The 27,266-nt window shown below is 40.1% G+C and overlaps 3 protein-coding genes across 3 annotated transcripts; all 3 read left to right on the top strand.

Moving 5' to 3' along the window:
• Positions 1 to 1,853: 1,853 nt before the first annotated feature.
• On the top strand, positions 1,854 to 8,722 carry pmelb (premelanosome protein b; the record flags this gene model as incomplete). The annotated part of the gene is made up of 12 exons (XM_084070125.1): positions 1,854 to 1,911; positions 3,912 to 4,007; positions 4,308 to 4,454; positions 4,561 to 4,689; positions 5,150 to 5,311; positions 5,652 to 5,984; positions 6,162 to 6,437; positions 6,687 to 6,824; positions 6,939 to 7,041; positions 7,331 to 7,536; positions 8,319 to 8,409; positions 8,566 to 8,722. The coding sequence occupies 12 exons, from the start codon at positions 1,854 to 1,856 to the stop codon at positions 8,720 to 8,722; spliced, it is 1,896 nt and encodes a 631-aa protein (XP_083926251.1).
• A 5,102-nt stretch (positions 8,723 to 13,824) lies between these two features.
• LOC311053368 (tubulin alpha-1A chain) lies at positions 13,825 to 18,589 on the top strand (the record flags this gene model as incomplete). Its single annotated transcript, XM_084068862.1, has 4 exons — positions 13,825 to 13,894; positions 16,205 to 16,427; positions 17,044 to 17,192; positions 17,609 to 18,589. Exons 1-4 carry the CDS (start codon positions 13,892 to 13,894, stop codon positions 18,587 to 18,589), a joined length of 1,356 nt encoding a protein of 451 aa, XP_083924988.1. The 5' UTR covers positions 13,825 to 13,891.
• A 2,021-nt stretch (positions 18,590 to 20,610) lies between these two features.
• Positions 20,611 to 26,660, top strand: LOC311053367 (tubulin alpha chain; the record flags this gene model as incomplete). The annotated part of the gene is made up of 4 exons (XM_084068861.1): positions 20,611 to 20,682; positions 22,134 to 22,356; positions 22,690 to 22,838; positions 25,680 to 26,660. Exons 1-4 carry the CDS (start codon positions 20,680 to 20,682, stop codon positions 26,658 to 26,660), a joined length of 1,356 nt encoding a protein of 451 aa, XP_083924987.1. The 5' UTR covers positions 20,611 to 20,679.
• Between the last annotated feature and the right edge of the window lie 606 nt (positions 26,661 to 27,266).

Genomic DNA, 27,266 nt, shown 5'->3' with positions numbered 1-27,266 from the left:
TTCTACTTTTGGTACTTTAAGTACATTTTGATACGAATACTTTTGTACTTTTACTCAAGTAAATTTTGAATTCCGGACTTTTACTTGTAACAGAGTATTTCTACATTGCAGTATTGATACTTTTACTTAAGTAAGAAATGTGGGTACTTTTTCCACCACTGAAGAACACTATATAAGTCATATATTTTCACTAAGCACAGCTTTGAATAAACATTGTTTTATTCTAAAACACAAGGAAACTCATTATAGCTTTCACATACAATAACAAAGTGTTTAATTTAATTACATGACATTAACAAAAGGCTATGCCCATACTATTTTTGTTTTAAAACACCAGGGCATTTTCTTTTATATTATTATCAGTGATTTGCAGTGAGAAGTTATCTATGCCTATAACCACATAATTAACCGGCTCTCCATCTGGTAATAACCTAGTGCCCATACACATTAGATCCCAATAGAGATGTAAACCCAACCAATGCAAGACTGTCACCCAGGGACCAAATTAGGCCTAAGCTTTTGATTAAGTGTCTGTTGCAATGCATGTTTCATTATTCATTTGAACAATTTAAACAATGTCTGTAATGTCACAAAATAGAAGAGACATGTATTTGTCCCATGAATTCAGCACTTAAAAAAAGTAAATGATGGGCAAGATGGTTACGAGAATGTGGGTGAATGAAAGTTCAAGTTTCAAGGTTCAAGGTTCATAGTTAGCATTCATGAATGATGAAACGGATTGGAATAGGATATGTTGTGAATGCTGACAATGCTGACATTGTTTAGAATAGCTCTGTGTCACAGTTTGCCATCAAATTTAAGACAAAAGAAAAAAAAACACAGTGACTTATAGTTCTTTCTGTAGTAGGGCAAAGCCGGATGAATTTAGGGGGTCACAAGTGCTTAAATAATCCTTATTAGCATTGCATTCCTTCCTTCTCTTAGCAGTGTTGTGTGACTTATAGTTGTAAGTCACTAGCCAGCGCTACTAGGCATACAGTACATCTAAAATACAGGCATTACAACATTTCTTAATGTTGTAAAATCGCGAGAGATCTAGATGGCTATTAGAGGCACGTATCTTCCCTTCAAGCAAATTCATCATATTTTAACCTTCAGCAAGAATATTTGAATCAATCTTCTGTTAGGTTATGTTGAGCTTTGTCTCTTTCAGTATAGACATAATCTATTTTGGAGAGATGTTAACAATAAACAAGCATTATTATTATTATTATTATTGTTATTATTATTATGTTCATAATTCTCAATACACTCTCACAATGCAAAAAAAGGTTTACAAAGTGATTACATCATCACTGTATGAACAGATGTTTTCATGAAAAAGTATCCACTGTGCAAAAATATTAATGAATAGATCAGTATCCAACACACTGTTGTACTATAATTATTGATGTTGCTGAAGGAAGGAAGCAAGTCAGTGCAAAGTCACATCATTCATATCATTTTCAAATTGTACTGTAAGTGTCTCATAAGTGCATAATATGTTGACGTTAAAGACTCAATCTCGTGATCTCCTCGGGTTATGAGAAAGCTTATTTTTACACTGCTTGCTTTACTGTACGTACGTACGTATGTATGTATGTACTGTATACTGTATGTCAGGGATTATGTGACCCACAAAATCCCTGACACATACAGTACTTCTACTGTAAACACACAATCACTACACTATAGGTGCCTCTAAATCTTATGGGAGGAGGCATTGCAGAATCTCATAGGGTAGAAGGGGTTTGGTCTATTATTTTGTGGGGGTCAGAGTTGAAAGAGTTTATAAAGCTGATTTGCTCTGGCTTGCCACTCAGAAAAGGGATATTTCAGGCAGCACTCTGAGAATGCGGACGGCTCTTATACTTTTGGTGCTGCTGGCAGTAGCTTCATGTGCTGTGGCAAGTAAGTATAGACAATGCAATTTTTAAACTATTTTTTAAAAATAGAAGGCAAAATGCATGCAGTATTTATGGGTAATGGTCAAAATAAAGGAAACACTGATTGTTTCTGCTGGTTTTGTTCTGACATGGCAGACATTTCTGGTATGGTTCCTCTTAGTCACCTTTTGAGGGCTGCATAGTTTATTGCTAACATTGCAATAGTGCAAAACCGACAAGTCTTTTCTGGTGAGAGCAGGTGGTCGTGGTTGTTGTAGTCTCTGATTCTGGAACACTTCTTTGTGCATTTCATGGAAGGTCCAGTCAGAATCATTAGGTTAGTACTGAAGGATTGACATTGATCCTGTTCTTAGAGAGATGACTGTACTTCTTGGCCAGATAAAGGCACATTACACAGGATAATACTCAGTGTTAATTCAACTCTGAGAGCGTTAAAATGTAACCAAATGGACCTGTAAGTGTCCAATTGTACACTCTCAGAGTTACAAATAGAAAAAGTTACACTTAAGGTTTTACTGTACAGCCATTAAAGAAGACACATTGTTTTCAAAAGACTTTCATCATTTTGAAAACAATGTGTACATCGTAATGTTAAGTGTTAAATAATTGTCTCAATTATATTTGGCTCCTTACAGCTTCAGTATAGGAGTCTTTAGTTAATAGTTTGGCAGCTCTCGTAAACCATTACCACTCTTTTCCATTTAATTCCAATACATGGGCACACAAAAACAAAGCCTCTAAGTATATAATAAACTCATACATACATAGCATATGCACTGTCAATTTGAGAGTTACAAAGCAATGTAATACTGTAGTTTAACAGGAACTATCTTTACTTGTGGATTAAGGTCTCTTTAAAAGGTCAAAAGTTCCTTTAAAATAAACAGATTTCTTATAAAATGATGTATGTACATGATAAAAGTACATACAATAAAATACTGCCTTCTAGCTTTGTTCATAAGGAAACCATAGTCTCCATGTACACAATTACTGTAGATGTATGGTCACCTTTTGAAGTTTCAAGGCCTGTTTGTGTAGTTTCAAGCCATTCCCATGTGATAGGCCTATTCACTGGACCATGAGTGTAAGAAAACATGCAGAGAATTTGACCTTCTTTTCATCTTTGTCATATGATCACTGAGGTTAACATTATCCGAGAAAAAAATGTTTCACCCATCAGCGACACCTTACAAGAGCTATACTCAATATAACATTCACCATAACTGAACTCATTATTTTACAAAATAATTCATCAATAGGTTGTATGTTCACCCTTGTGACAAACTTAAAGCCAAACCATGAGTAATAATCCACACAGAACAAAATCGGATTTAGGTATGGCTCTATGATCTGTCAGTTTACAGTTAATTTAATATTAGCCCTCTTTGCTTTTGATCCAAATTAATCCATTCTTAATCTACCACTATGTAAAAAAAAATCAAATGCCTCCATGTGAGAGCACTCACGCATGCACGCACACGCACACGCACACACACACACACACACACACACACACACACACACACACACACACACACACACACACACACACACACACACACACACACACACACACACACACACACACACACACACACACACACCTGACTGTCACATGAGAGGGATTTGGAGGACTGGATTGTAATTTCAACAGTCAAGCAGCACCTTCACCCACAATCACATTTGGTCTCATCAGTGATAGAGGAGAGTGATGGCGAGATCTCCTATAAAGCAATGATGAATTTGTTGATATCTCCATGGTGTGAGAATACAAATTTGGACACTTTAAATAAGTTATAGCACAGCCATGAAAATACATCTCATATTTTGCAGTAGTACAGGTGGGAACACTAAAGCTTAATTTCATAAATCAGGCTTACAAGGTGAAGATATAAAGAAATGGACTACAGTATATACAACATCTTTCCTAATGTGAGGGAAATGATAAGCCTGTGGCCTTTCAACACAGTGTTTCAGCTCTGCTGGTTATTTAATGTATTTCAGAGCCCAAAAACCGCTTCACAAGATATCCGTCATGGAATTCTAAGATGTACCCAGTCTGGAGAGATGGAGACGCTCGCTACAAAGACTCTTGGAAAGGTATGCCTATAAGTGGTGTGTGTGTGTGTGTGTGTGTGTGTGTGTGTGTGTGTGTGTGTGTGTGTGTGTGTGTGTGTGTGTGTGTGTGTGTGTGTGTGTGTGTGTGTGTGTGTGTGTGTGTGTGTGTGTGTGTGTGCGTGCGTTTGTCCATCGATTGTTGAATATCTGTATATAAGGTGGTAGATTTCAGTATCGGCATCAAGCTAACACATTAATATAGAGAATTAGGTAGGCTGTATTCTCAGGCTGTATCGTAGCCTATGAAACGATGTTAAGTGTTTCCTGTCTGCTGTTCTACAGGTGGAAGGGTGACTTTCAATGTGGGGAATGATGCACCAACTCTGACTGGAGCCAAGGTGACCTTCACCATCGACCTGGAGTTTCCTCACAACCAGAAAGTACAGCCCAACGGACAGGTTGTCTGGGCTGAGGACTGTGTGATCAATGGTAACACACACGCACACGCACACGCACACACAGGCTTTCTTAAACAATACCTTGTGTATATATTTAACAGGCTGTCATTACAGTATGTCATTATGTGTTGCTATAGGAACTAGATATCATGAATCTGAGCCTGTGTACCCAGCCCCGAACACAGAGTGGGAAGATGTTTTCCCAGATGGAACACAGTTTAAGAAGGACAAGCCACCTGGCTACGTGTATGTATGGAAAGCGTGGGGTAAGTGAAGCTTTCTTCTCCTTAAGATTCTAAATCACATTTAAACATGTATCTTTCCACGGGTCAGAGAGTTTTCTGACCACATGGCATGACCTGAAACATGACCCGGAATGGATTATGTGTAAGAGCCTTAATTTGGCTCATATGATCGTATGCACTCTTCAACTTTGCCTTTGTTAGACTCTGTCTTGCCATGCCTTTCAGAGGAAGAAGAATATACATCATGCATTAGCATACAAATTAATCTTTTTTTAGAAACACAACACCACTTTCACACAAATCAATTATTTAAACATGTAATGTATACATGTTTATTTATACATGTAGTAAAATGTTAATTGACTGCCGGTAAGGCACACACAGTACAGAGTACAGTATACAGGCATAATATTCAGTCAAGTCACATTTGCATGGCTAGTGATGAATGGTGCCACATGATTTATTTGTCATCTTTGACCAGGTCAGTACTGGCAAGTGTCAGATGGTCCATCCTCCTCACTGACCATTGCCACAGATGATATCCCCCTGGGTTCCTACACCATGGACATTGTCATCTATCACTACCGCAGCAAGGAGAAGTTCATTCCTTTGGGATATGCCTCCACTCAGTTCTCCATCACTGGTTAATAATTCAATTTATAATGACATTTGATTTTAGATTTTACAATTAAGTATGATCCATGCATTGTTTTTTATTTGTTTATCCATAGTTTTATTTCTTAATTCATTTCATGTTTTAATTCTTTGAGACACACATCAGTGATTTTGACCAATAAGCACCTTTGTTTGACCCGGGGAAGGCCTTCTCCGGGTCAAACAAAGGAATCACGTGACGTTGATCCCCTTCCCCTATTCGCTCATACTAGGACATGAGTAGGCAGAAGAATAACCTGTAGTGGTTTTAGCTTTTGGCACACAATAGGTGATATGCTTATGGTCTGAGTGTCCAACTGTGTCTTCAGATCAAATCCCCTTTGCTGTGTCTTTGGACCAAGTGAATGACATCGTGGCAGGTGACATGCGCTTTGTCCAGAACCGGGCGATCGCCTTCACCATCACTCTCCATGACCCCAGTGAGTACCTGAGCAACGCAGACGTCACCTTCAACTGGGAGTTTGGAGATGCAAGTGGAGCCCTCATAACCAGAGAGCTGACAGTCACCCACACCTACATTAAGTCTGGCTCCTTCAAGCCCCATGTAGTGATCCAGGCAGTCATCCCTGATAAGGCTTGTTATCCCCCAGTTGTTGACCCCACTCAGGCTCCTGGCCCACCTGCTGACCAGGGAACAACAGGTAACAAACAGGTGTCCATTGTTTGGAACACCCTAACTAAAGCCCAATAAATACTTCATTGTATGGTCATACGACAACTAAGTTTGCCATAACTGTTTGCTAATGCTTTTATACAACACACTGAAAAGGAACATGGACTAACAACTTGTTCTTGATAAAAATCTGATCTGTTCGCAGTGAACGCTGCTGTGTTGGCGTCCGCAGTTCCTCTGATGGTGTCCACCAAGGCATCAGTGATAAATGTGAACGTAGGTCCCGCTGATACAGAGGAAGATAACTCTGAGGAGGAAGTCTCCAGTTCATCTAGTACTCGACCTGTACAGGAAACGGCCACAGTGGGCAAGACGTCCTCCCTCATCAACCCTGGTCTGCCAACTGATCCCGTCGGCGTCGATGATCCCGTCGCCAAGGCACTTGGGTCAAACAGTGAAGCTGGGACTGGATCTGTTGTAGGTTAGTGAATAAAAATAAGTTAATGCTATATTTTTGATACTGCAGTTACTGCAGATGAAAATATGCATGTAGCCATAACTCTGATCTGATTTTCCTCTTAATTGTATATGGTCCCTGATAAATAAACTAACAAAGTAATAAAGTAAGTTTGTCTTCAAATGGATTTGTTCTATTGTGCTTAAAGTGGGTTTTAATGTAGTTTGTTTCACTTGATTGTCTGGTCAGCTGATAATTCATTTTTCTCATAAGGTGCAGAGAAGACTTTGACTCTGATGGGACAAGCTACAGTGGTTGTGGTGAACAAACGTGATGCAGATGACAAATCTTCAGATGATGACTGTGTGATTTATCGATATGGCTCCTTCTGTACCGGGATTGAAGTGATTGGTGAGTTGTGTTTATGTTCACCAAAAATATAAACAAACATCAAATGGAGGTCTATGATTATTTAGACAATTTTCAATTAATCTCTTTTTCCATAATGTTTAACATCTTTTTCAGAGGGTATTGAGAAAGTAGAGATAGTGCAAATGGACAATTCTGTGATGATGACACCTAAAGCTGAGAGAAAGGTGTTGGATCTTACAGTTACTTGCCAGGGAAGGTGAGTATTACCACATTATAAGTTAAACATTTTAATTAGGTCTTTAAGAGAGAGCCTTATTAATAATAATATAACAACCTCACGATAAGTAAAGATGTACTGTATAGGTGATTACAAAAACTAGTCTAAAGGACAATGCCGGTGTGTCATGTTTAGCTTATTGATAATGACTCACTCACTGTTGACAATACTGCCAATTTTCCAAATCATACTGTCGTTCATGTGGTCATCAAGGAAGCCAATGTTTCAATATAGTATGACGACAGTCATTTCTATATTCTTTCTCCAGCCTTCCAAAACAGGTGTGTAGTGTGATTCTGGATGCTGAGTGTTTGAGGCCCATCCACACAGAGTGCAACATGGTAGAACCATCTAACGAGTGTCAGCTGGTGTTGCGTCACTTCTTCAATGACTCTGGTGTCTACTGCATCAATGTGTCTATGACCAATGATGTCAGCCTGGCTGCCACCAGTACTAAAGTACATATCAGCACGGGTATGTAACACAACCCTGTCATGGCGAAACGTACCTATAAGACCTAAGTTACAATAAAATCAACAAGGGTGAGCACACCATGTGATGAAACATTCCTTTAATTTGCTAGGATCCCTAGAAAAACACCATCTTTCAGCATGCTAGATGATAGAGTCTCCATAACCATCTTGTCAGACGAAGTGTAGCCCCAAGTATACTCCTGGTCAGATGTCCTGTCATGCATATGCAGGGTGGGGTTAAGGTGAAATAGACAATAGATACTGTATGCTAGAATAGCTGAAAAAACATGACTTCTAATTATCTTAAGATCCCCCTCAGGCAACAGTATAGGATCAAGCATGCTTATAATATAAACACCCTATACCTCAGGCTATCCCACACCCATCACAATGTACAGTACATACGGTATAACCACCACCACAATTTTAGAGTGAATGTAACATATCAATTTAGCATTCATAACATACTGTTATGAATGCAGGGTTGTGTTACATACAAGCACAGCATTACAACCATAAGCCTCATTTATGCTTCGGCAAAAAGGTGCAGTCAACATACTGCATGATAGATTTTCAATTGGAAAGAGCATGAGGCTTTAGCTTGACTTAACACTTCCATCAGTTTGAAAACATTGTCCATAACCCACCCTCAATGACAGTGAAATTAAGAATCCATTGTAAAATTAATTTACGCATATTTTGAGTTTGGTTTATATTTATTATGATTTCTAGTTTGCTTAATACTATAGCAATATAATAACAGGAGGGTCTTTCTCATTTTAGGTTCTGATCTGGCCTCATCTGGCACTTTCGCCATGGTGATGGGAGTCTTGATGGTTGCCATGGCAGTAGGAACAGTGGCATTCTCTTACAAGTAAGAACTGACTTGTGTTAGAAATAATTAAGTCAGTTAGAAAGACAGTAATCAATTTGGCCCATAAATATGTTTTTGCTCATCAGCTTGGACACATTTTTCTGTATCGTTAAAACAATTTAGGATTAGAATGTTATTTCTTTCCCCTTTCATTAGGCGATTCCAGTCTTATGGTCCTCTCAAGGAGGATGTTGGGTCTGCTGGGCCCCAGGTCAGCCAGACTCAAAACTGTGGGACTGCAATGTTCTGGAACCTTGTGAACAGACGTGGTGCTGTGGACAGCTGTCCACTGTTGCAGGACAGGCTGGTGTAAGCCAATCACCCAACCCACCAGTGCCAACTACATGAGTCACGGGATGTGTTTTTTATACTTTTATTCCCCCTTTTTTTGTCTTAAGTAAACCTCATGTTTATGGCATGAATGTTTATGGCTTCATGGCTTATTTTCTTTAACTTTCAATCACTGTCAAGTGATAATTTCCCTACTGAAGTAATGTTCGTCTCAGGCTACAGAGTACATTTTTATACCTATTGAGGCATGTTTGGTAAAATTTGGACAAAATAAATACATTTGTCTCCGTTTTACTTTTGACTTGTGCTTTGATTATATAACATGTTTGCAAAATAGTTAATGTAGTAAATATTCAATTCAACAAAATGCTTGAGGGATTATCTGAATTTGAGAGGCGTTGGCTCCATCACTGCCTCCTTTCCCTCAATGAAGTAAACTGCAGCCTCCTAATCCTTCTCCAGAACTGCTATATGTCCTCCATACCCTCACTTACAAACCAGTGAACAAAAGCACACTTGCCGTGCATCACATCGAACTTGTGGTCAAGGCGAGCCAAGGCCTCAGCAGTGGACTTGTTCAGCGTGCACACAGCATGGCCAGTTCTCCACTAGATTATTATTCAGATATTGTATCTGCAAATGTATTACTACTGCATTGCTTAGACGAGAGAGTAGGCGACATTGAAGGCCTAGTATAAACTCATTGCACCCCTATACTACGAGGTTTGGGTAAAAGGTTCAGAAATGATTTCACTACATTTTCAGAAGTTAAGAATAAGACTGATGTTCCCAGTGTCAGTCAGGTGGTTGAAGGTTCTAGAAGTAGCTGAAGTTAAACAGTCGTGACATATTATGACATTGTGATATATACAGACACTTCAACACAGTGCTTAAAAATATGTATTTTATAACTACCACTGTTTAGGAGTTGTTCTTTTGATTGTAGTTTTTCCACACACCACCAAAACCCAAATGTACAGCTTGATTTATTGGCTGAATTATGCTCACCAGAATTGTTTAGAATTCAATTTGGAGAATCCACATCTGCTATATAAGTAAGTAACTAAGTCCTGTTCTGATGTAAAATCAATAATAAAGAATACCAGTTAATGCCAGTTACCAGAAAATAACATATGGCATGATTATCTACATTAGTTGCTCCCAGGGTGCTTCAGATTCATGTATTTACCTCAGAGTGTAAACATTTACCTTGGGTCTCAGAGGGAAATGAACACTCAGGATTTTGTAGTGTATTGTATGCAAATCCATGATTTGTGTATACAGAATAGCTGCACGAATAGCTTTCACCTCACTCTAGCTCACTGTTTCCCAAACAATGGGTCAGGACCCATTTGCGGGTCACGCATCCATTTTCATGGGTCGCGAGTGAATATCCCTTTGTTCTTTGTTTCCTAAATGTTGTCATTAATTTCCACCAAAAATCCACCAAAGATTTTCATGAGTTGAAAATTAAATTAAAATAATCAAAGAAATTCCCCAAATTAGAAAATAATACAAATAATTAACAACATTTTAAGAAGTAGTGAAAATAGCAGATCTACAAGCTCACAACGCGGCACAAAGATGTGAGCTTGTAGATCTGCTATTTTCACTAGTTTGGGACCCAGGCAAACATCTGATTACTCTTTTGGGTCTTGAGCTAAAAGATTTGGCAACCACTGCTCTAGCTGATTGATATCTGCCGTCCATATTGCTGAGGCCTGCTATAATGTCTGCCAACTTTATGTCAGCTCTCCATCACTCCACCCTCTTTGTCCTAGATTCTCTGCGGTGATGTCATTTCAGTGGTGTGATCATGTGACCTTTCTGTCACTGTCCCTCAGTTTCTGCAACCTCGTTGTTGTTTTGCTGGACCGTGTTTCAAATGCACTTCTTCCATTTGCCTTGTCTTGTTCTGAGAAGTTTAAGGAACAATTGATGCATCATTTGACCTTTTCTCATTATGGTCATGAGGACACAGCTGTAATTTGTGTGATAGAACAAGCTGGTCAATCAGTGACCAAGATTGCACCTTAACAGCATAATTTCTGGGGTTATACCATGAGATGCTTGAATGGCCTGCCAGTTCTCAAGCTACCCTGGATACTTGAGGGACTGTCACAGAGAGCATTTAGAAAAGAAGTTTACACAGGTCATTCTGCCGCAAAGTCACAATTGCTGCCTTCAAAGTCTAAGTGATCTAGGTGCAACGTGAGCCTAAATGAAGTCCACACTGCTATGAACCAAACACTTTATGCTGTTTATTCCAGAACACATTTATTTTGTTTTATTTTACTTGGCTCTACCTGCTGAGCCACTGCCATTGCCCTGTGGCAATTCATTCACTGGATATTTTGGGAAATAATGACCGACAACAGACCATCTGTGAGTGCTGTACTCAATGTGAACTGCATGCAGCCAGGGGATGAAAGAGCAGAACCGGAAGCCACACTGGCTCCATGCCGAGGTTCTTCAGAGAACATTCTCTTAACCCCCTCTCCTCCCGAGCAGCTGTGAGACAGGAGGGGGAGTGGCCTGGACAGCTGAATGCTGAGAGGAAAGAGGAGGATGTTGAAGCTCAAGATCGGAGTGGTCCTCTATTGAATGAAAGAACCCGGCACTCGATCCTGCTTGGAGAATATGACACCAAACAAAGTGACCCTGATATTCTGGTCATGCAATATGAGATTTAATAAATATTAATTATTCAAAGAGGGTACGTTGCAGATTGGACTTGTATTTAGACCTATGTGCAGGAGGTCATAACTGCACAACAAAAACAAAAATGTGAGTGGGATATTAATGAGACAACTAAATATTCAGAATCATCTTTTATGTAGTTTATAGCACAGGTAGGTTGAAATATGTATTTTTCATAAGTCAAAACGGCTTGCCATACAAGTCCTCTCTACAAAGTACCAAACTAAAGCCAAAGTAAGTAAGTCAATTGTTCGGCTGGACTATTCTGTAGCCCGACTGAAAGACATGTATGGTTCCCACTGAAAGATGAATGGCTCTTATCACTGCAACCTGACTGTTTAATGTACACAGAAACTCATACTGTAAGTCCCAACAGGGTTGCCAGGCTATTCAAATAAAGTCTGAAGGTAGGGATGCCAGTAATGATAATCAGCTACTGGCTTTTCAACAAAATGTCTTAAGGAATGTGCATGTTTCAAAGACCTGATCCACATTCACAGCCATGCACCTCTCTCTCAGAGATGCTTATTCAGAAGAACTCATCACAATAATTGTTTTGTCATCACATTGAAAAGAAAAGGTCACTTGCATTTGTAGACTAGCAAGTATGCTCACTTGTCTCCTTGGACACAAGGCAAGTAGGCAGACAATTAACTGGGCTGGGGCGCCTCACCCCCCCCCCCCCCCCCCCCCCTCCACTGGGGCAGCTGCAATGTTGCCTGTTTACTGCACTGCTATTTCAGCTTGGTCATGTGACTAGTCTAAAGGCAGTTTATGTGGATATAGGCTGTATCCCGGCAACTCCGTTGTCCATCATCTCCTAGCAACGGAAAGTTCTTGGGACAAGGGATTGAGAGGGGGTTGAGTGTCTGTAACTCTGGCCCATATCTCCCTCATCTATATGACTGAGCCGTTTAACCTCCATTATGTACAGAAAATAGAAGAGAAAGGCTATAATTTATTGTAATAACTTCCTGAATCAGGTGGCAGGAATTGTATTTGTATATTTAAGCATTAACTTTTTGTTGATTGATTCGGGGGAGAAAAAAAAGCTGCCATGCAGAAATAAAGGGTCACAATATCATGGATGGACTGAATAAGTGGTCTCTGTTTTGTGTTACACAAGACATACACATACAGTACACATACTGTTGGCACAAGTTTTAGTACCTTTTGATGCATAATAATAATAATTATGGTAATTATTACCCGTATTATTGTTTTAATTATTAGTTTATCTCCATCATTGATGTGGGTCGATTATTTAGTCTACTGTGAATGGATTCATTAAATTTTCATAACAACTAGTTGTCAGCTTTGTTTACAGGCATCAATTACATGTAAGCTATAAGGACTTGTGAAATTGAGCCGAGACAATGCTTTAAAGTTGCTCACACCATATCAGCATTGTAGCCTACTTTTAGTTTAGAAATCAATATTCTATTACACTCCAATAATGAGACTGCAGTCCCTCTCATTCATTTGCATTCCATTTTTACGTGAATAAAATAAGTTTGAAATCCATGAATGGGAAAGTTGGCCTGCACATAATACAAGTTCAATAGCAGTCTGGTCCTGTCCATGGTCTGGTGCCGATATGCGCAATTACGCACGGATTTTACACAACAAAAAGCGCCATGCTGCAGCACAATAACGGGGTGGGGATGAAACAGGGTGGGGTCCATATACCGTCTATATGTATCGTCTATTATGGATGTGTGGTCCATAGTGGGTTCTGTGCCTGTGGTGTTTAATAGGCAGTGCATGGTGGAAAAAAGTACTCACAGTTTTTGTTAAGTAAAAGTATCAATAAGTGCAGCGTAGAAATACTCTGTTACAAGTAAAAGTCCGGGGGAAAAAAGTAGTATTGATATGAAAATGTACTTAAAGTACCAAAAGTAGAAAGTACTCATTATGCCGAATGTCCCGTTTCACAAGTTTTCAAATGTGTAAAATGTATACAAATCTTTTGAAAATTGCAGATCTACAAGCTCACAATGGGTTGCATTGCGACACATTGTGAGCTTGTAGTTCGGCTATTTTCAAATGGTCGAAATGTATAGGGCTGAACTGGTTAATGCATGTTTTGTAATAATAATCCAAATCTATCTAGTAGCTAAAGTTGTCAAATAGCCTAATTGTAGTGGAGTAAAAGTACAATATTTGCCTTTGAGATGTAGTGGAGTAGAAGTAAAAGTAGCCCACAGAAAATTGGAAATAGTAAACCTCAAAATTGTACTTAAGTACAGTAGCCTACTTGAGTAAATGCACTTAGTTACAATTTGTCCAATAGAAATGTGAAGGCATGGCTGCATGGCAGGGAGTTGACCAATAAACATAGAGCCACTGTGTCACTAGGGCGGGGCTACGTCTGGGCTGGTATAAATCCAGCTGTCAGATCCATTGATGCGTTTACCTCTTACATCGACCTCATAACTGTCGTATTGTAAGACCTTAGCGGTCAGGTACAACTACTAAAGCATATACAGAAATGGTAAGCTATTTTATTTATTTTTCAATGTGAACTTATTTTACATCACATTTATACATCTGTAAAATATTTTACATCACATTTATACATCTGTAGGCTGTAGCCTATACTGCAGTAAGTATAGCTACCGAGAAGTTTAGTGATTGTCTGCCAAAAACTGATGCTGATTTTATCTGGAGTTATGTGCGGATAGTGTTTGTGGCTATAGTTTATATAGTTATATATATAGTATATATATATATATATATATATATATATATATATATATAGTTTATATGGTAACAGGATAGGCACTATATAGGGACACCTGGGCACCTCAATGTAAAATTGGCTATTTTGTCCAAAATGTTTAAAAAAAAATATATTTATATTTGAAAAAAGTAAAGTAAAAGTAAAGTAAAGTAAAGTAAAGTATACATGATTATATTGAACATGCTTAACCATTCGACAACTAAGGTCTAATATTTCTACAATTTCTACAATTTGCTACAAAACCTGTATATTCGGTCATTTTGGGGCTTAAACATCATGTATAATTTACATTACTTAAGACCATTTTTTAAATATTACATTTTTTAACATTTTGGACAAAATAGCCAAATTTACATTGAGGTGCCCAGATGTCCTATAGTGCCCACCTATCCTGTATCCGTTTATAAAAATCAGGCATGCTGTCACGTCATTATGGGCAATTAGACTACATCATGTGTTCTTTGTGCGTTTAATGTTCTTGTTTGTGGCTATTTGGAAACTAGCTACTTTAATTAACATGTAATGATGGGTTTGATATAAAATCAAGAAATTATCTATTTTATAACCACAGACGATAACTTTTGGGCATGTATGCACAACACTGGAAATGTAGTTGAAAGTTATCTCAAATGTTATTATATTGGGCTATATGAATGAACAAGTTATTCCATTCAGTTATTATTTATGATGACACAATACTGAGTGAGTGTGGGAGATGCTCTGGCGCGCTTTGGTATACGTCGGCTATAGATTCCACAGGCCCGGGGCATGGAACAAAAAAGGTTTTGAAGAGATTGCACTAGTGTGGTTCAGTGTTGCCAGATCTGCTATTTTCTAACAAATCTTGAAAAGATTTTTTTTGGTAAACATTTTAATGGACACACACACACACACACACACACACACACACACACACACACACACACACACACACACACACACACACACACACACAAATAGAGTAGACCTGCCCTACATATTAATTTGGGGGTCCTTGACATGAAAATGAGAACCATTGGTTTAAACAACATTAGGAAACAAGCCCAAAAACCCACGACCACCAAAGATTTACAAGCAACTTTACAAAAAAACACACCCAAAGTCGCTTATAATAAGCAGACATTGCAACACTGGTGTGGTATAGAATGAATAATGTCATGCCTGCTTCCAACTGACTCTACTCAATGGGCTGGGGGTAGACTATAGGCTACCTATCTCATCCTTACTGGTCCTGGCTCATCATGGCAGTGATGGCTGGGTGAAGTGCAGAGGCAGCACTCTTCATAAAATGGCCCACGGCCAAAGAAACCCTATCCATGGGCTAATAGATGAAATGCAGTTAATGCACTGTCAGCATGGGCACCTGCCACGGCTGCCAGTCATTAAATATACATGTTGGTTATGGACATTGGACACTACTGCATTGTTCTCGCTTTCTAATAGGTCTGCTGTCTAAAGCAGTGGTTCTCAACCTGTGGGTCGGGACGCCCAGGTGGGTCCCCACATGATTTTGGGGGTCCCCAGATAACAGTGAAGTGACAATTTAAGGACTTTTAAGACCTTTTTAATACCTAAAAAAAATAAAAGAAAGAAAAGACCATTACTGCATCAAAAGTAATCAACAAACATATCATAAAAAAAAAATCAAACATTTGCCAAATTGTCAAATAATATAGTGGGAAAAGTTATGAAAAAGCCGATCTACACGATCACAATGCGTTGCGAGCTTGTACAGTATCAGCTCTGCTATTTTCACAATATTTATCTGTGGAACTGTTAGACAAAATTGAATGCCTCAACGCCTACATTCCAATTTCTTGTCAGGGTGGGGAGTCCCCCAGTTCAAATATGATTATTTTGGGGGCAGGTTATTTTTCAAATATTGTTACTGTTATTTTATAACATGACCAAACTACTAGTTATGTGCAGTCTCCTCATCCAATACAACTATGAGTCTAGAAACAGAGTTAACTTGAGTAATCTCATTGTTTATCAAATGAAGCCACATTTTATACTTTCTGTTGAACTTGAGTCAAACAATGTTGTTCTTCTCTCTTCCAGCGTGAGTGCATCTCCATTCATGTGGGCCAGGCTGGTGTCCAAATAGGCAATGCCTGCTGGGAGCTCTACTGTCTGGAGCATGGGATCCAGCCGGACGGACAAATGCCCAGTGACAAGACCATTGGAGGAGGAGATGATTCTTTCAACACATTTTTCAGTGAGACTGGGGCTGGAAAGCATGTTCCCAGGGCTGTTTTTGTAGATCTGGAGCCCACTGTCATTGGTAAGCTTCATTTGCTCTGGATAAATGTATATCTTCAAAATTAATGTTGTAAGATAATAAATAGATAATAAAACTTGATTGATCCCTAGATCTATCATACCAGCAACAGCAGAGTGGAACACAGGAGAGGTGTTAGGTGAGAGTAATAGTCAAAAGCCAAACCAAGATAGATAAGAATGAAAATCTAATACAAAATACAATTACATAGTTAGACTTATATTCTGACACAAAACATATGAACTGTGTCTCTGAATGAATGAATGACTTAACACATGTAGTCAATCAATAAATATAAGTCAGACTCAGAATGTACAGTCTATCAGCAGTGAATATATGAATTAATATCCATGGATATGTACAACAGTGAATACGAGAATGTTGTGTTAAAAGGCCTGGATGAATACAATGTACAATTTACTGTATTAACAGTAGCTACATGAATGAATGTACAGTCTATCAACAGTTAACAACAATGAATATATGAAGTGAGTCTCTGAACAATCATCCTTAACGGGTATCATTAAATGTTCTGTATAGTGTATATCTGAGTATTATATTGTAATATCTATGATAGAATTGTCATTGAGAATCCTACCGTATACAATCTGTTCCTCAGATGAGGTACGCACTGGCACCTACCGCCAGTTGTTCCATCCTGAGCAGCTGATCACTGGCAAAGAGGATGCTGCCAACAACTATGCCCGTGGACACTACACCATTGGCAAGGAGATCATTGACCTGGTGTTGGACAGGATCCGCAAACTGGTAGGCACTAGTCTGGTTCTAGACCATAGACCCTACCCACTCTTTGAGTGGACTGCCTCTCTTGGTCTGGTGTTGTAATGGGAACCTAGAATTTATTCGGTACAAAAATGTATTGTCCAATTAGAGTCGGAGGTGGGGGTGGGTCTAACGACAAGCCAATCAGCTAATAGCTGCTAAAACAAGCTGTGCGATGACGTCAGATGTAGGCGGATCCGTGGATCTCTTGTGATTGGTTTAGGGAAATTCGAATCCCCTCCCCCTTGTAATCGCCTACACTGGAGCCTATGTCAGACTGAAGCTCCACGCAGCTTCAGTCTGATAATAGGCACTACATAAACTGTATAATAGAATTAATCTATTTATAAATTACAGTAATATCTGATTCTTAGTGACCACGTCCTTCTCTCTCTCCTCAGGCTGATCAGTGCACTGGTCTTCAGGGGTTCCTGGTTTTCCACAGCTTTGGAGGTGGAACTGGTTCTGGTTTCACCTCCCTGCTGATGGAGCGTCTGTCTATTGACTACGGCAAGAAGTCCAAACTGGAGTTCGCCATCTACCCAGCTCCTCAGGTGTCCACTGCTGTGGTGGAGCCTTACAACTCTATTCTGACCACCCACACCACCCTCGAGCACTCTGACTGTGCCTTCATGGTGGATAATGAGGCCATCTATGATATTTGCCGTAGGAACCTCGATATTGAGCGTCCTACCTACACCAACCTCAACAGGCTTATTGGTCAGATTGTGTCCTCCATCACAGCCTCCCTTCGTTTTGATGGTGCTCTTAATGTTGATCTGACAGAGTTCCAGACCAACTTGGTGCCATATCCCCGTATCCATTTCCCTCTGGCTACCTATGCCCCTGTCATCTCTGCTGAGAAGGCTTATCATGAGCAGCTCTCAGTCTCTGAAATCACCAATGCCTGTTTTGAGCCAGCCAATCAGATGGTGAAATGTGACCCTCGCCATGGCAAGTACATGGCCTGCTGCCTTCTGTACCGTGGAGATGTGGTGCCCAAAGATGTAAATGCTGCCATCGCCACCATCAAGACCAAACGTACCATCCAGTTTGTGGACTGGTGCCCAACTGGTTTCAAAGTTGGCATCAACTACCAGCCCCCCACTGTAGTACCTGGTGGAGATCTGGCCAAGGTCCAGAGGGCTGTGTGCATGTTGAGCAACACCACTGCTATTGCTGAGGCCTGGGCTCGCCTTGACCACAAATTCGATCTGATGTATGCCAAGCGTGCTTTTGTTCACTGGTACGTAGGTGAGGGTATGGAGGAGGGAGAGTTCTCTGAGGCCAGAGAGGACATGGCAGCTCTGGAGAAGGATTATGAAGAGGTTGGAGTTGACTCCATTGAGGGAGAGGGAGAGGAGGAAGGAGAGGAGTATTAAAAGGAGGAAAGCAATGAGCTTGTCAAACAAGAAGAACTGAAAATGTTCTGTATGTGATTCTATAAGCATTCCAATTAGACAGTCCATTCTATTCAATGTCTGTTTGTCTATTGTATTAAATAAAGTTCCTGTGTGACAGACCTGTAAAGTTTTCTAATTTATTATTGTCTGACAATAAAACTAGTTAATCGAAAACAGCAAAATAACCCTTAATAATATTTCAAAATGTATAGCATTTGAAATCCTAGATGGAGAATTAGTCAAACCCACTTTTTAGATCATTAAAATCTGAATACCAGATGCTATCTCTTACTTTAATAACATCTCTGTTGTCCATAAATGTTTTTAGAAAATAAAAAACAAAATAAATAAATTAAACTGTGTCTTAAAAACAAACTTAGTTCTCTGAGATTACCAGGCAAGCATTTCTTCTCTTCATTTATTGTGTGGTATTTCCAGTCTGCCTTTTAGGATTACCAGCCTACTGTAGGTGCCCAGACGGTTACGCCAACCTTCCGGGCCTAACCTTGACATTTCTAAAAGGAACAGTCAAGGTGTGTGTATAGTCTACTCTGGACCCCAAATGAGATGAGGATGTCACATCCTGGATGCGTTATAAATGTCTCCGAAGGCAGAGAGGCCCGAGTATATGTTTGTGAATAACAGCTGATATGCGGCAGAGCGGCAGACAGATTGCTGTTAAACTTTGCACGCACACTCCCAGAAAATCAAGGAACCTCTGCCCCCACATGTTATTAATCTGCCTCATGGTGGCGCTATAACCGAACACTTCACTTTTTAGCCTATAACTCTTGGACCGTAGATCGCAAATATTTTTCCATGGATTCCTTGGATCATGACATATATAATATGATCCCATATCCGACTGACAGGATTTTCCGCCATTTTGCAATTCTTGATAAGCACAGTTTTTGTCCAAAACTCACACAAATCGGCACACATTCTGTCTGAGGTCATGTGATCATGATATCTTGTCAGCTTTTCAGATTCCATTCTGATTGGCTATGATTGGTTATCAATGTTTGTGGGATAGGCCCGTTTTGCACAAATCATGAACTCACCAGTAAGCCATGAAGAACCTCCACCCCAAATTTTTCAAATCGACCTCCTGGTGGCACTAACAGCCGGCTTCACATTTTGGCCTATATCTTGAACCATATAAGTCATACAATCAAATATATATTTTTCCCTGGATTCCTTGGATCATGACTCAAAACACACTTTTTTTCTACAAATAGTGGGCTATTACAAATGTTGTCCAAAACTCACACAAATCATTACACATTATCTCTGGAGTCATGTGATCAAGATGTAGATAAATCAGATTTTTCATATTCCATTCCAATTGGCTATGTCTGCCCCTTCCAAAGTGTGCAGGCTCTGAGGGAGGCCTGGCGGAGAGCTGCACTCATGGGAGCACACTTTTCTTGCTGTGGTCCAAATCTTTACAGATGAACAATTCTGAGTGGAAAGTGAACATAATAAATAAAAACATAGGCTAAAGAAGATAACAGGTGGGTCTACTCATTTTTGTGGCAGTAGCCTATAGGCCTTCTATCACATTTAGAAACCAAGCCAAACAGTCTCTATACCATGCAGTGAAGGCCTACATTTGTATAAATTGATGATGATTAATATTGATCCAATTGATAAAAAAAATATGAATGAAACCTTGCACGTTCAGATTGGGCGTGGCTGGCATGCATGAAATAGATTATATGCTTCTATGTGCTGCTAACCATATTCATAACTAATATATGCGACCCTGCCAACAAAACGGTTTATAGCCTTTGTAAGCTTATTGAATAGGCTGGAGCTGGACAGACAGCAACTGCGGTTAAGTTTGACTAGAGAGAAATAAATCATTAGGTATTAAAGGGTATTTTCTGCTATGTAGGCAATCGAGCAGGTGGTCGGGCTCTGGTTGGCTCCTATGTGTACACGTGCCCCCCTCAGCAGATACTGTAGTGTTTGACGCAGATTAGCAGATTTGCTTCAGTATCCCACTCCTGCAGAAGCACCGCACACCAGACTTGTCTTATTACATTGCATAATCGCGACAAGCAACCATGGTAAGTATACCTACGACCACATCTTTATTATAATGGGGTTCTCTTTCTCTCGAATTGTTTGCCTTTATTTATTTGGATGGGTTTAATGGAATGCATACAGGAGCATTATTTTTCTGAGATGCCTCCCTCAAGCTCATTTTCACCTGTCAGATCATCGCATAGTCTGTAAACATTGCGCATTGCACCATCTAGCCTATTATTTTCATTACAATCTATTTTTCTTATCATGTTAAATCAATGTCGGCCTATTGCTATTGCGAAGCCTAGTGCAGATTGGACGCCCATTGAAACGTGAACGATAGGTACGCCACTGATTCAATTGCTTTATTTACCATCGGCTCCTGCGTATATTAACCACTTTGTCAGCCATTTGCCAATATAGACTACTAGGCTACTGTAGGTTAGGTTGGTGCAATTTTGATCAAGGCTATACATTAGTCTGTTATTCTGGAACATTTTAAGCTATATTGAAAAGTATGATTTTATAGACAATCCTGACTATGAAGCATTATATCAAATAATTAGTCTGCTACATATCACTGTAAAATATTTATATTTTCTAATGCAAAAGTAACATTTCATGTGCATTTAATCATGGTGAAGAATGTGGATGTAGTGGTCTCTAGTAGCATATTCTAAAGAGACAGGGTAGCCTAACATGACCCAGATAATCCTCTGTTCTCTACTTGCTTGGGTGCATTTTTGTGTGTGCTAGAGATCGGCAGAAAACTATTGGTTGCTGCTGAATAACAGTATACACGGACATGAGTTTGTCATATTATGTAATTTTGAGCCCACATAGTAGTCAATAGATGATTCTGTGCAACTTTCATGGAAATAATACTGTTCACAGGTTTACATGGCCATAACATTTTCATGTGAAAATGTTGCTTCTTCTTTCCTCTTAAAGGTTTCATGACATTCAGTTTTACAACACATTAAAAGTCTTTGTCATGGTCCTTCAAACGTGCATAAAAAGTTTTAACTGAAAATTCCACTCCAGTTAGCCATTGCAGGTGTTTTTCTCTCACATTTCGCCTTTTCAACTGCAATGAAAAAATAAATCTTTGCCTGCGGGTGTCGCTGTTGAGGGATTTTGCCTGTCAATTATCGCCTCTGCCCCCCTCCAAAGGAAAGGATCGGGGAGGGGAGGGGCGAGGCGAGGAGGAGAGTGGGCGGGATTAATGGCCTGTGACTTCACTCTCCAAGGGGCAATCACAGATTACTTTTCAGCCTAATTATTCACAAAACATCAGACCACAGAAAATCCTCTGAATGTTGAAAGTTCAGGTTTTTTTTATTAAAAAAAAAGTGAAAATGAATGTCATAGAACCTTTAGATGATACACATGGGTGTGAAAACATGATCTTTAAGTAAAAATGTGATGTTATTCATCTGATTGGAGAGGAGTACAATTTAAAAATGCTGCAATGCCCCTTTTCTGCTTCCAGCGTGAGTGCATCTCCATCCATGTGGGCCAAGCTGGTGTCCAGATTGGCAATGCCTGCTGGGAGCTCTACTGTCTGGAGCATGGGATCCAACCGGATGGGCAAATGCCCAGTGACAAGACCATTGGAGGAGGAGATGATTCTTTCAACACATTTTTCAGTGAGACTGGGGCTGGAAAGCATGTTCCCAGGGCTGTTTTTGTAGATCTGGAGCCCACTGTCATTGGTAAGCTTCACTTGCTCTGGATAAATGCAAATCTTTCCGAATTATGGTTGTAACATAAGATGAGATCAAACTTGATTGACCCCTAGATCTATCATACCAGCAACAACAGAGTGAAACACAGGAGAGGTGTTAGGTGAGAGTAGTCGAAAGCCAAACCAAGATAGATAAGAATGAAAATCAAATAAAGAATACAATTAAATAGTAGACTTATATTCTGACACATCTGCACTATTCTTCTATTCTGTCAGAATATCAAATTGTGAAAATATGGTTTGCAATGTAATACTTAATCTATAGAATCCACAATAGTCAACCTCTTCTTTGTGTCCTCAGATGAGGTACGCACTGGCACCTACCGCCAGTTGTTCCATCCTGAGCAGCTGATCACTGGCAAAGAGGATGCTGCCAACAACTATGCCCGTGGACACTACACCATTGGCAAGGAGATCATTGACCTGGTGTTGGACAGAGTCCGCAAACTGGTAAGTTGTCTCAGAGTATGAGATACTAATACAATATAAATAACATAACAAATGTACACAGTATAGCGAGAGGGGCGATAGAGCGGCACCACTTCGATCTTGGGCTCCCCCAGAGTTTGTGTCGAAGTGTAGTTGAGCAAGACACTGAACCCCTAATTGCTCCCGTTGTGCAGGTTGGTGCCTTGCATGGTTTCCTCCGCCATTGGTGTATGAATGTGTGTGTGAATGAATGGGTGAATGAATGCACAATGATTGTAAAGCGCCTTGGATAAAGGTGCTATATAAGTGCACCATTTACCATTTATGATCTACAAGTTGTCAAGTGGGTGCGTACCGTCGCTTTGTAAGCTTGTAGATCTGTCCATTTTGAAGCGTGATGCCGTTCCCGGTCTGACGTTAGAGTTTCCGGTTGCTTTTTATGGTGTTACTGTAAATGGGGCGTGGATGATCTACACGGGAGCGCACTCGTGACTGTCAGGCAACACCTGCGATTCACACAAATCAAGGCTGTACACTCGCTTTCGTGAATTGCATGGAGTGTAAATAGCACCCCTTTAGTCACTTTATTTAGGCACTATTTACGAACAGCTTAGTGAATCAGGCCCATTATGTTTCATCATCAGCTTAAACATTTCAGTTAGTTTGGTGATGTTTGGTGATGAATGGATAATTGTTTTGTATGGACCAATGCATAATTACTTCATTTGAAGGTAAGATAAGATAAGACCTTTATTGATCCCTGGAGGGACATTCAGGTGTCATAGCAGCAACAGCAACCAGGTTGAAATATTGAAGAGGTACAGGTAAAAGTAAAAAATAAACCAACATAAATAAAAAAATATCTTAAAATAATGTATGTAATGTAATGTAAATAATGTATACACAGTATATACATTAACAGTGCATATATGAATGAATATTTGACATCAGCAATGAATATATGAATGAACATAATGTATGGCTGTCACCAATGAATATATGAAAGAATGAGTAGTCACAATCAACGGGTGTATGGAGTGTCTGGTGGTGACTCAGCCATTTGGTGCAAAGACCATTTTGCTCCTAGTGAGTGCAAGGATCTGGGTTAAAATCTAACCACGGTTTTGTATTGCATGTCTCTCCGTCCCTGGTTTCCTGTCTCTCTACACAGACCTATCTGAAATGAAGCATTAAAAAAGCTAAAAACAACAATGGCTATATTAATGAGTACGGTATATGTACAGTCTGTCAACTGTCTATCGACATTTAATATATTAGTTAAATTACTATAATTCACGTACAGTGACTAATTATGAGTATGAGGGGAATCAGGAGCAGGGCAAGGGAGGTGCAGAGGCACACCCAGTGGCAAACAGTCACATCAGGAACACAACAGAGGCACACTGTACACAGACAGAGGCCGTGATCCAGACAAGCATGACATTGCTATGTAGAATTTTTCTATTTTTAAGATTGATATGAAAAACTGACACTGTCATTCACCAAATCGTCTGACATTGGCTGTCATGAAAAATGCATCATCATCATCATCCTCCGAGTGCCCTCGAGATCTGCGACACAAGCTGCTTCCACTGGTCTCTGTTGCTCATTGCCACAGCAAGTTCATTCACAGTCAGTCCTGTGTCTAGCCTGGTTCCAGACCATAGACCCCGCCCACTCTCTGAGTGGACTGCCCCTCTTGGTCTGGTGTTGTAATGTGAGCCTAGGATTTATTCGGTACAAAAAGTACCGTCCAATGAGAGTCAGAGGTGGTGATGGGGATCCCTTGTAATTAGTTTAGGGAAATTCTAATCACCTCCCCCTTGTAATCGCCTACACTGGAGCCAATGTCAGACTGAAGCTCCACGCAGCTTCAGTCTGATAATCAGGCTATCCTGTGTCCCTACTCAGAACATCTGGAAATGTGAGTAGTCTGCTTCCTCTTGATAGGCAGGGTAGTCCCCACAGAATAATATCCAAAATGAACTGGTCTTTTGCTCTGTGGCAATGTCCAGCAAAGCGGAGTCTTCTTTGTGCCACAACAACTGAGATGGAAGGGATGCCTCCATAAATCTGAGCTTTAGTGCGATGGTTCCTCCATGAAAGGGTCTGGACACGCATGAGAAGTGTGGTGTGTGTTCCGTCAAGGATTTCCAAAACCTGGTATTAAGAATGATTATTAACCCTAACCCTATATTAATAGTTTGACATTGACAGTCATGACACCAGCATGACACTAATATGTAGTGGTGGTGGGGCATGTCAACAGACTTTTATTTTCAGGACTGAGAAGGGTGGAGTACCCATGCTCAGTGCAATGTCGTACTAGTCAATGTTGTGGAAGAAGAGCCTCGGAACTTTCATTTCTCCCAAGAGCAAACTGATATCCTTTTGTATGAGGTGCAGAATGAGTCATTAACAACAAATCTATGGCACCTCAAACGCGAAGAGCAAGAGCAAAACACATTTAATAAATCTGACATCGGTCTTACAGTATGAGATGCATTTCTTTTGTCAGACTATGTCAGACTATTCAGTGTATGCCACTGTCAGATTTTACGTACAGTAGCAGTGTCATGCTGATGTTATTGACATCATAGCATGATACTGACTCAAACTCTTCAGTGTATAACATTGCTATGTCATGACAGCTACACATTTACATTTTCAAACCTTGGCCATTTATGTAACTTCATGTAAATCATTGTCATTTTAACTTAATGAGGAACACAGACAACATATGTTGTTTTGACTTAATATGACAGTATACTGACAACAATGTCACGTGACAAAGGATTAGGTTAATTTTATGAAGTGACCTTAAAATTAAGTGTTACTGACCAATATCCTCTTTCTCCTCAGTCTGATCAGTGCACTGGCCTTCAGGGGTTCCTGGTCTTCCACAGCTTTGGAGGTGGAACTGGTTCTGGTTTCACCTCTCTGCTGATGGAGCGTCTGTCTGTTGACTACGGCAAGAAGTCCAAGCTGGAGTTCTCCATCTACCCAGCACCTCAAGTGTCCACTGCTGTGGTGGAGCCTTATAACTCTATTCTGACCACCCACACCACCCTAGAGCACTCTGACTGTGCTTTCATGGTAGATAATGAAGCCATCTATGATATTTGCCGTAGGAACCTCGATATTGAGCGTCCTACCTACACCAACCTCAACAGGCTCATTAGTCAGATTGTGTCCTCCATCACAGCCTCCCTTCGTTTTGATGGTGCTCTTAATGTTGATCTGACAGAGTTCCAGACCAATTTGGTGCCATATCCCCGTATCCATTTCCCTCTGGCTACCTATGCCCCTGTCATTTCTGCTGAAAAGGCTTATCATGAGCAGCTCTCAGTCTCTGAAATCACCAATGCCTGCTTTGAGCCAGCCAATCAGATGGTGAAATGTGACCCTCGCCACGGCAAGTACATGGCCTGCTGCCTTCTGTACCGTGGAGACGTGGTGCCCAAAGATGTAAATGCTGCTATTGCTACAATTAAAACAAAGCGCTCCATCCAGTTTGTGGACTGGTGCCCAACTGGCTTCAAAGTTGGCATCAACTACCAGCCCCCCACTGTAGTACCTGGTGGAGATCTGGCCAAGGTCCAGAGGGCTGTGTGCATGTTGAGCAACACCACTGCTATTGCTGAGGCCTGGGCTCGCCTTGACCACAAGTTCGATCTGATGTATGCCAAGCGTGCTTTTGTTCACTGGTACGTAGGTGAGGGTATGGAGGAGGGAGAGTTCTCTGAGGCGAGAGAGGACATGGCAGCTCTGGAGAAGGATTATGAAGAGGTTGGAGTTGACTCCATCGAGGGTGAGGGAGAGGAGGAGGGAGAAGAGTATTAAGTGTTTTATTTTGAAAATGACTTCCTATTGATACCTAGTAGTATCAATAGGAAATATATTATAAATACACAATATATATAAACAATGCACACAGGTTTATTTTTGTGGAAAGGATAATTTGATTGCTGAAAAAGTTTGGATTGTTTTGGTGTATTAATAAAATGCTCAACCATTATGACTCCCAAGAGCTATTTCTCGTGCACTGTACAGTACCAACAATCTTTTGAGGACACCATCACTTGACACACCCACATGGACTCGCCCATTTACTTTGAAGTCTATTTGTGCAGCCTTGTATTGTACTGTCCTTTTGTCCCCTGTTTTTGATCTCTTTCTATAACTTACTATCCAGCTGTGACTGATTCCCCTTGTGCCCAGACTAATCCCTGATGACCACCAACATAGATGAAGTATAGAAGATACATCTACGCACACATCACATGTATAATGTCTAAGTGGTTCTTATAGAAATAGTTTGTACATGCAGATGAATCCAACGGCTACCTTGTTATTCATTTCAATGCAAAATCTGTATATTAAACTGCATTAATTTCTGTGATATATTAACTGATAGATTGTCTGTCATCAAAGGTGCATGGATACTAA

Source organism: Gymnoscopelus microlampas, assembly GCF_963454915.1.
Source record: "Gymnoscopelus microlampas genome assembly, chromosome: 10".
Taxonomy (NCBI): Eukaryota; Metazoa; Chordata; class Actinopteri; order Myctophiformes; family Myctophidae; genus Gymnoscopelus; species Gymnoscopelus microlampas.
This window is presented reverse-complemented; position numbering and strand designations above follow the sequence as displayed.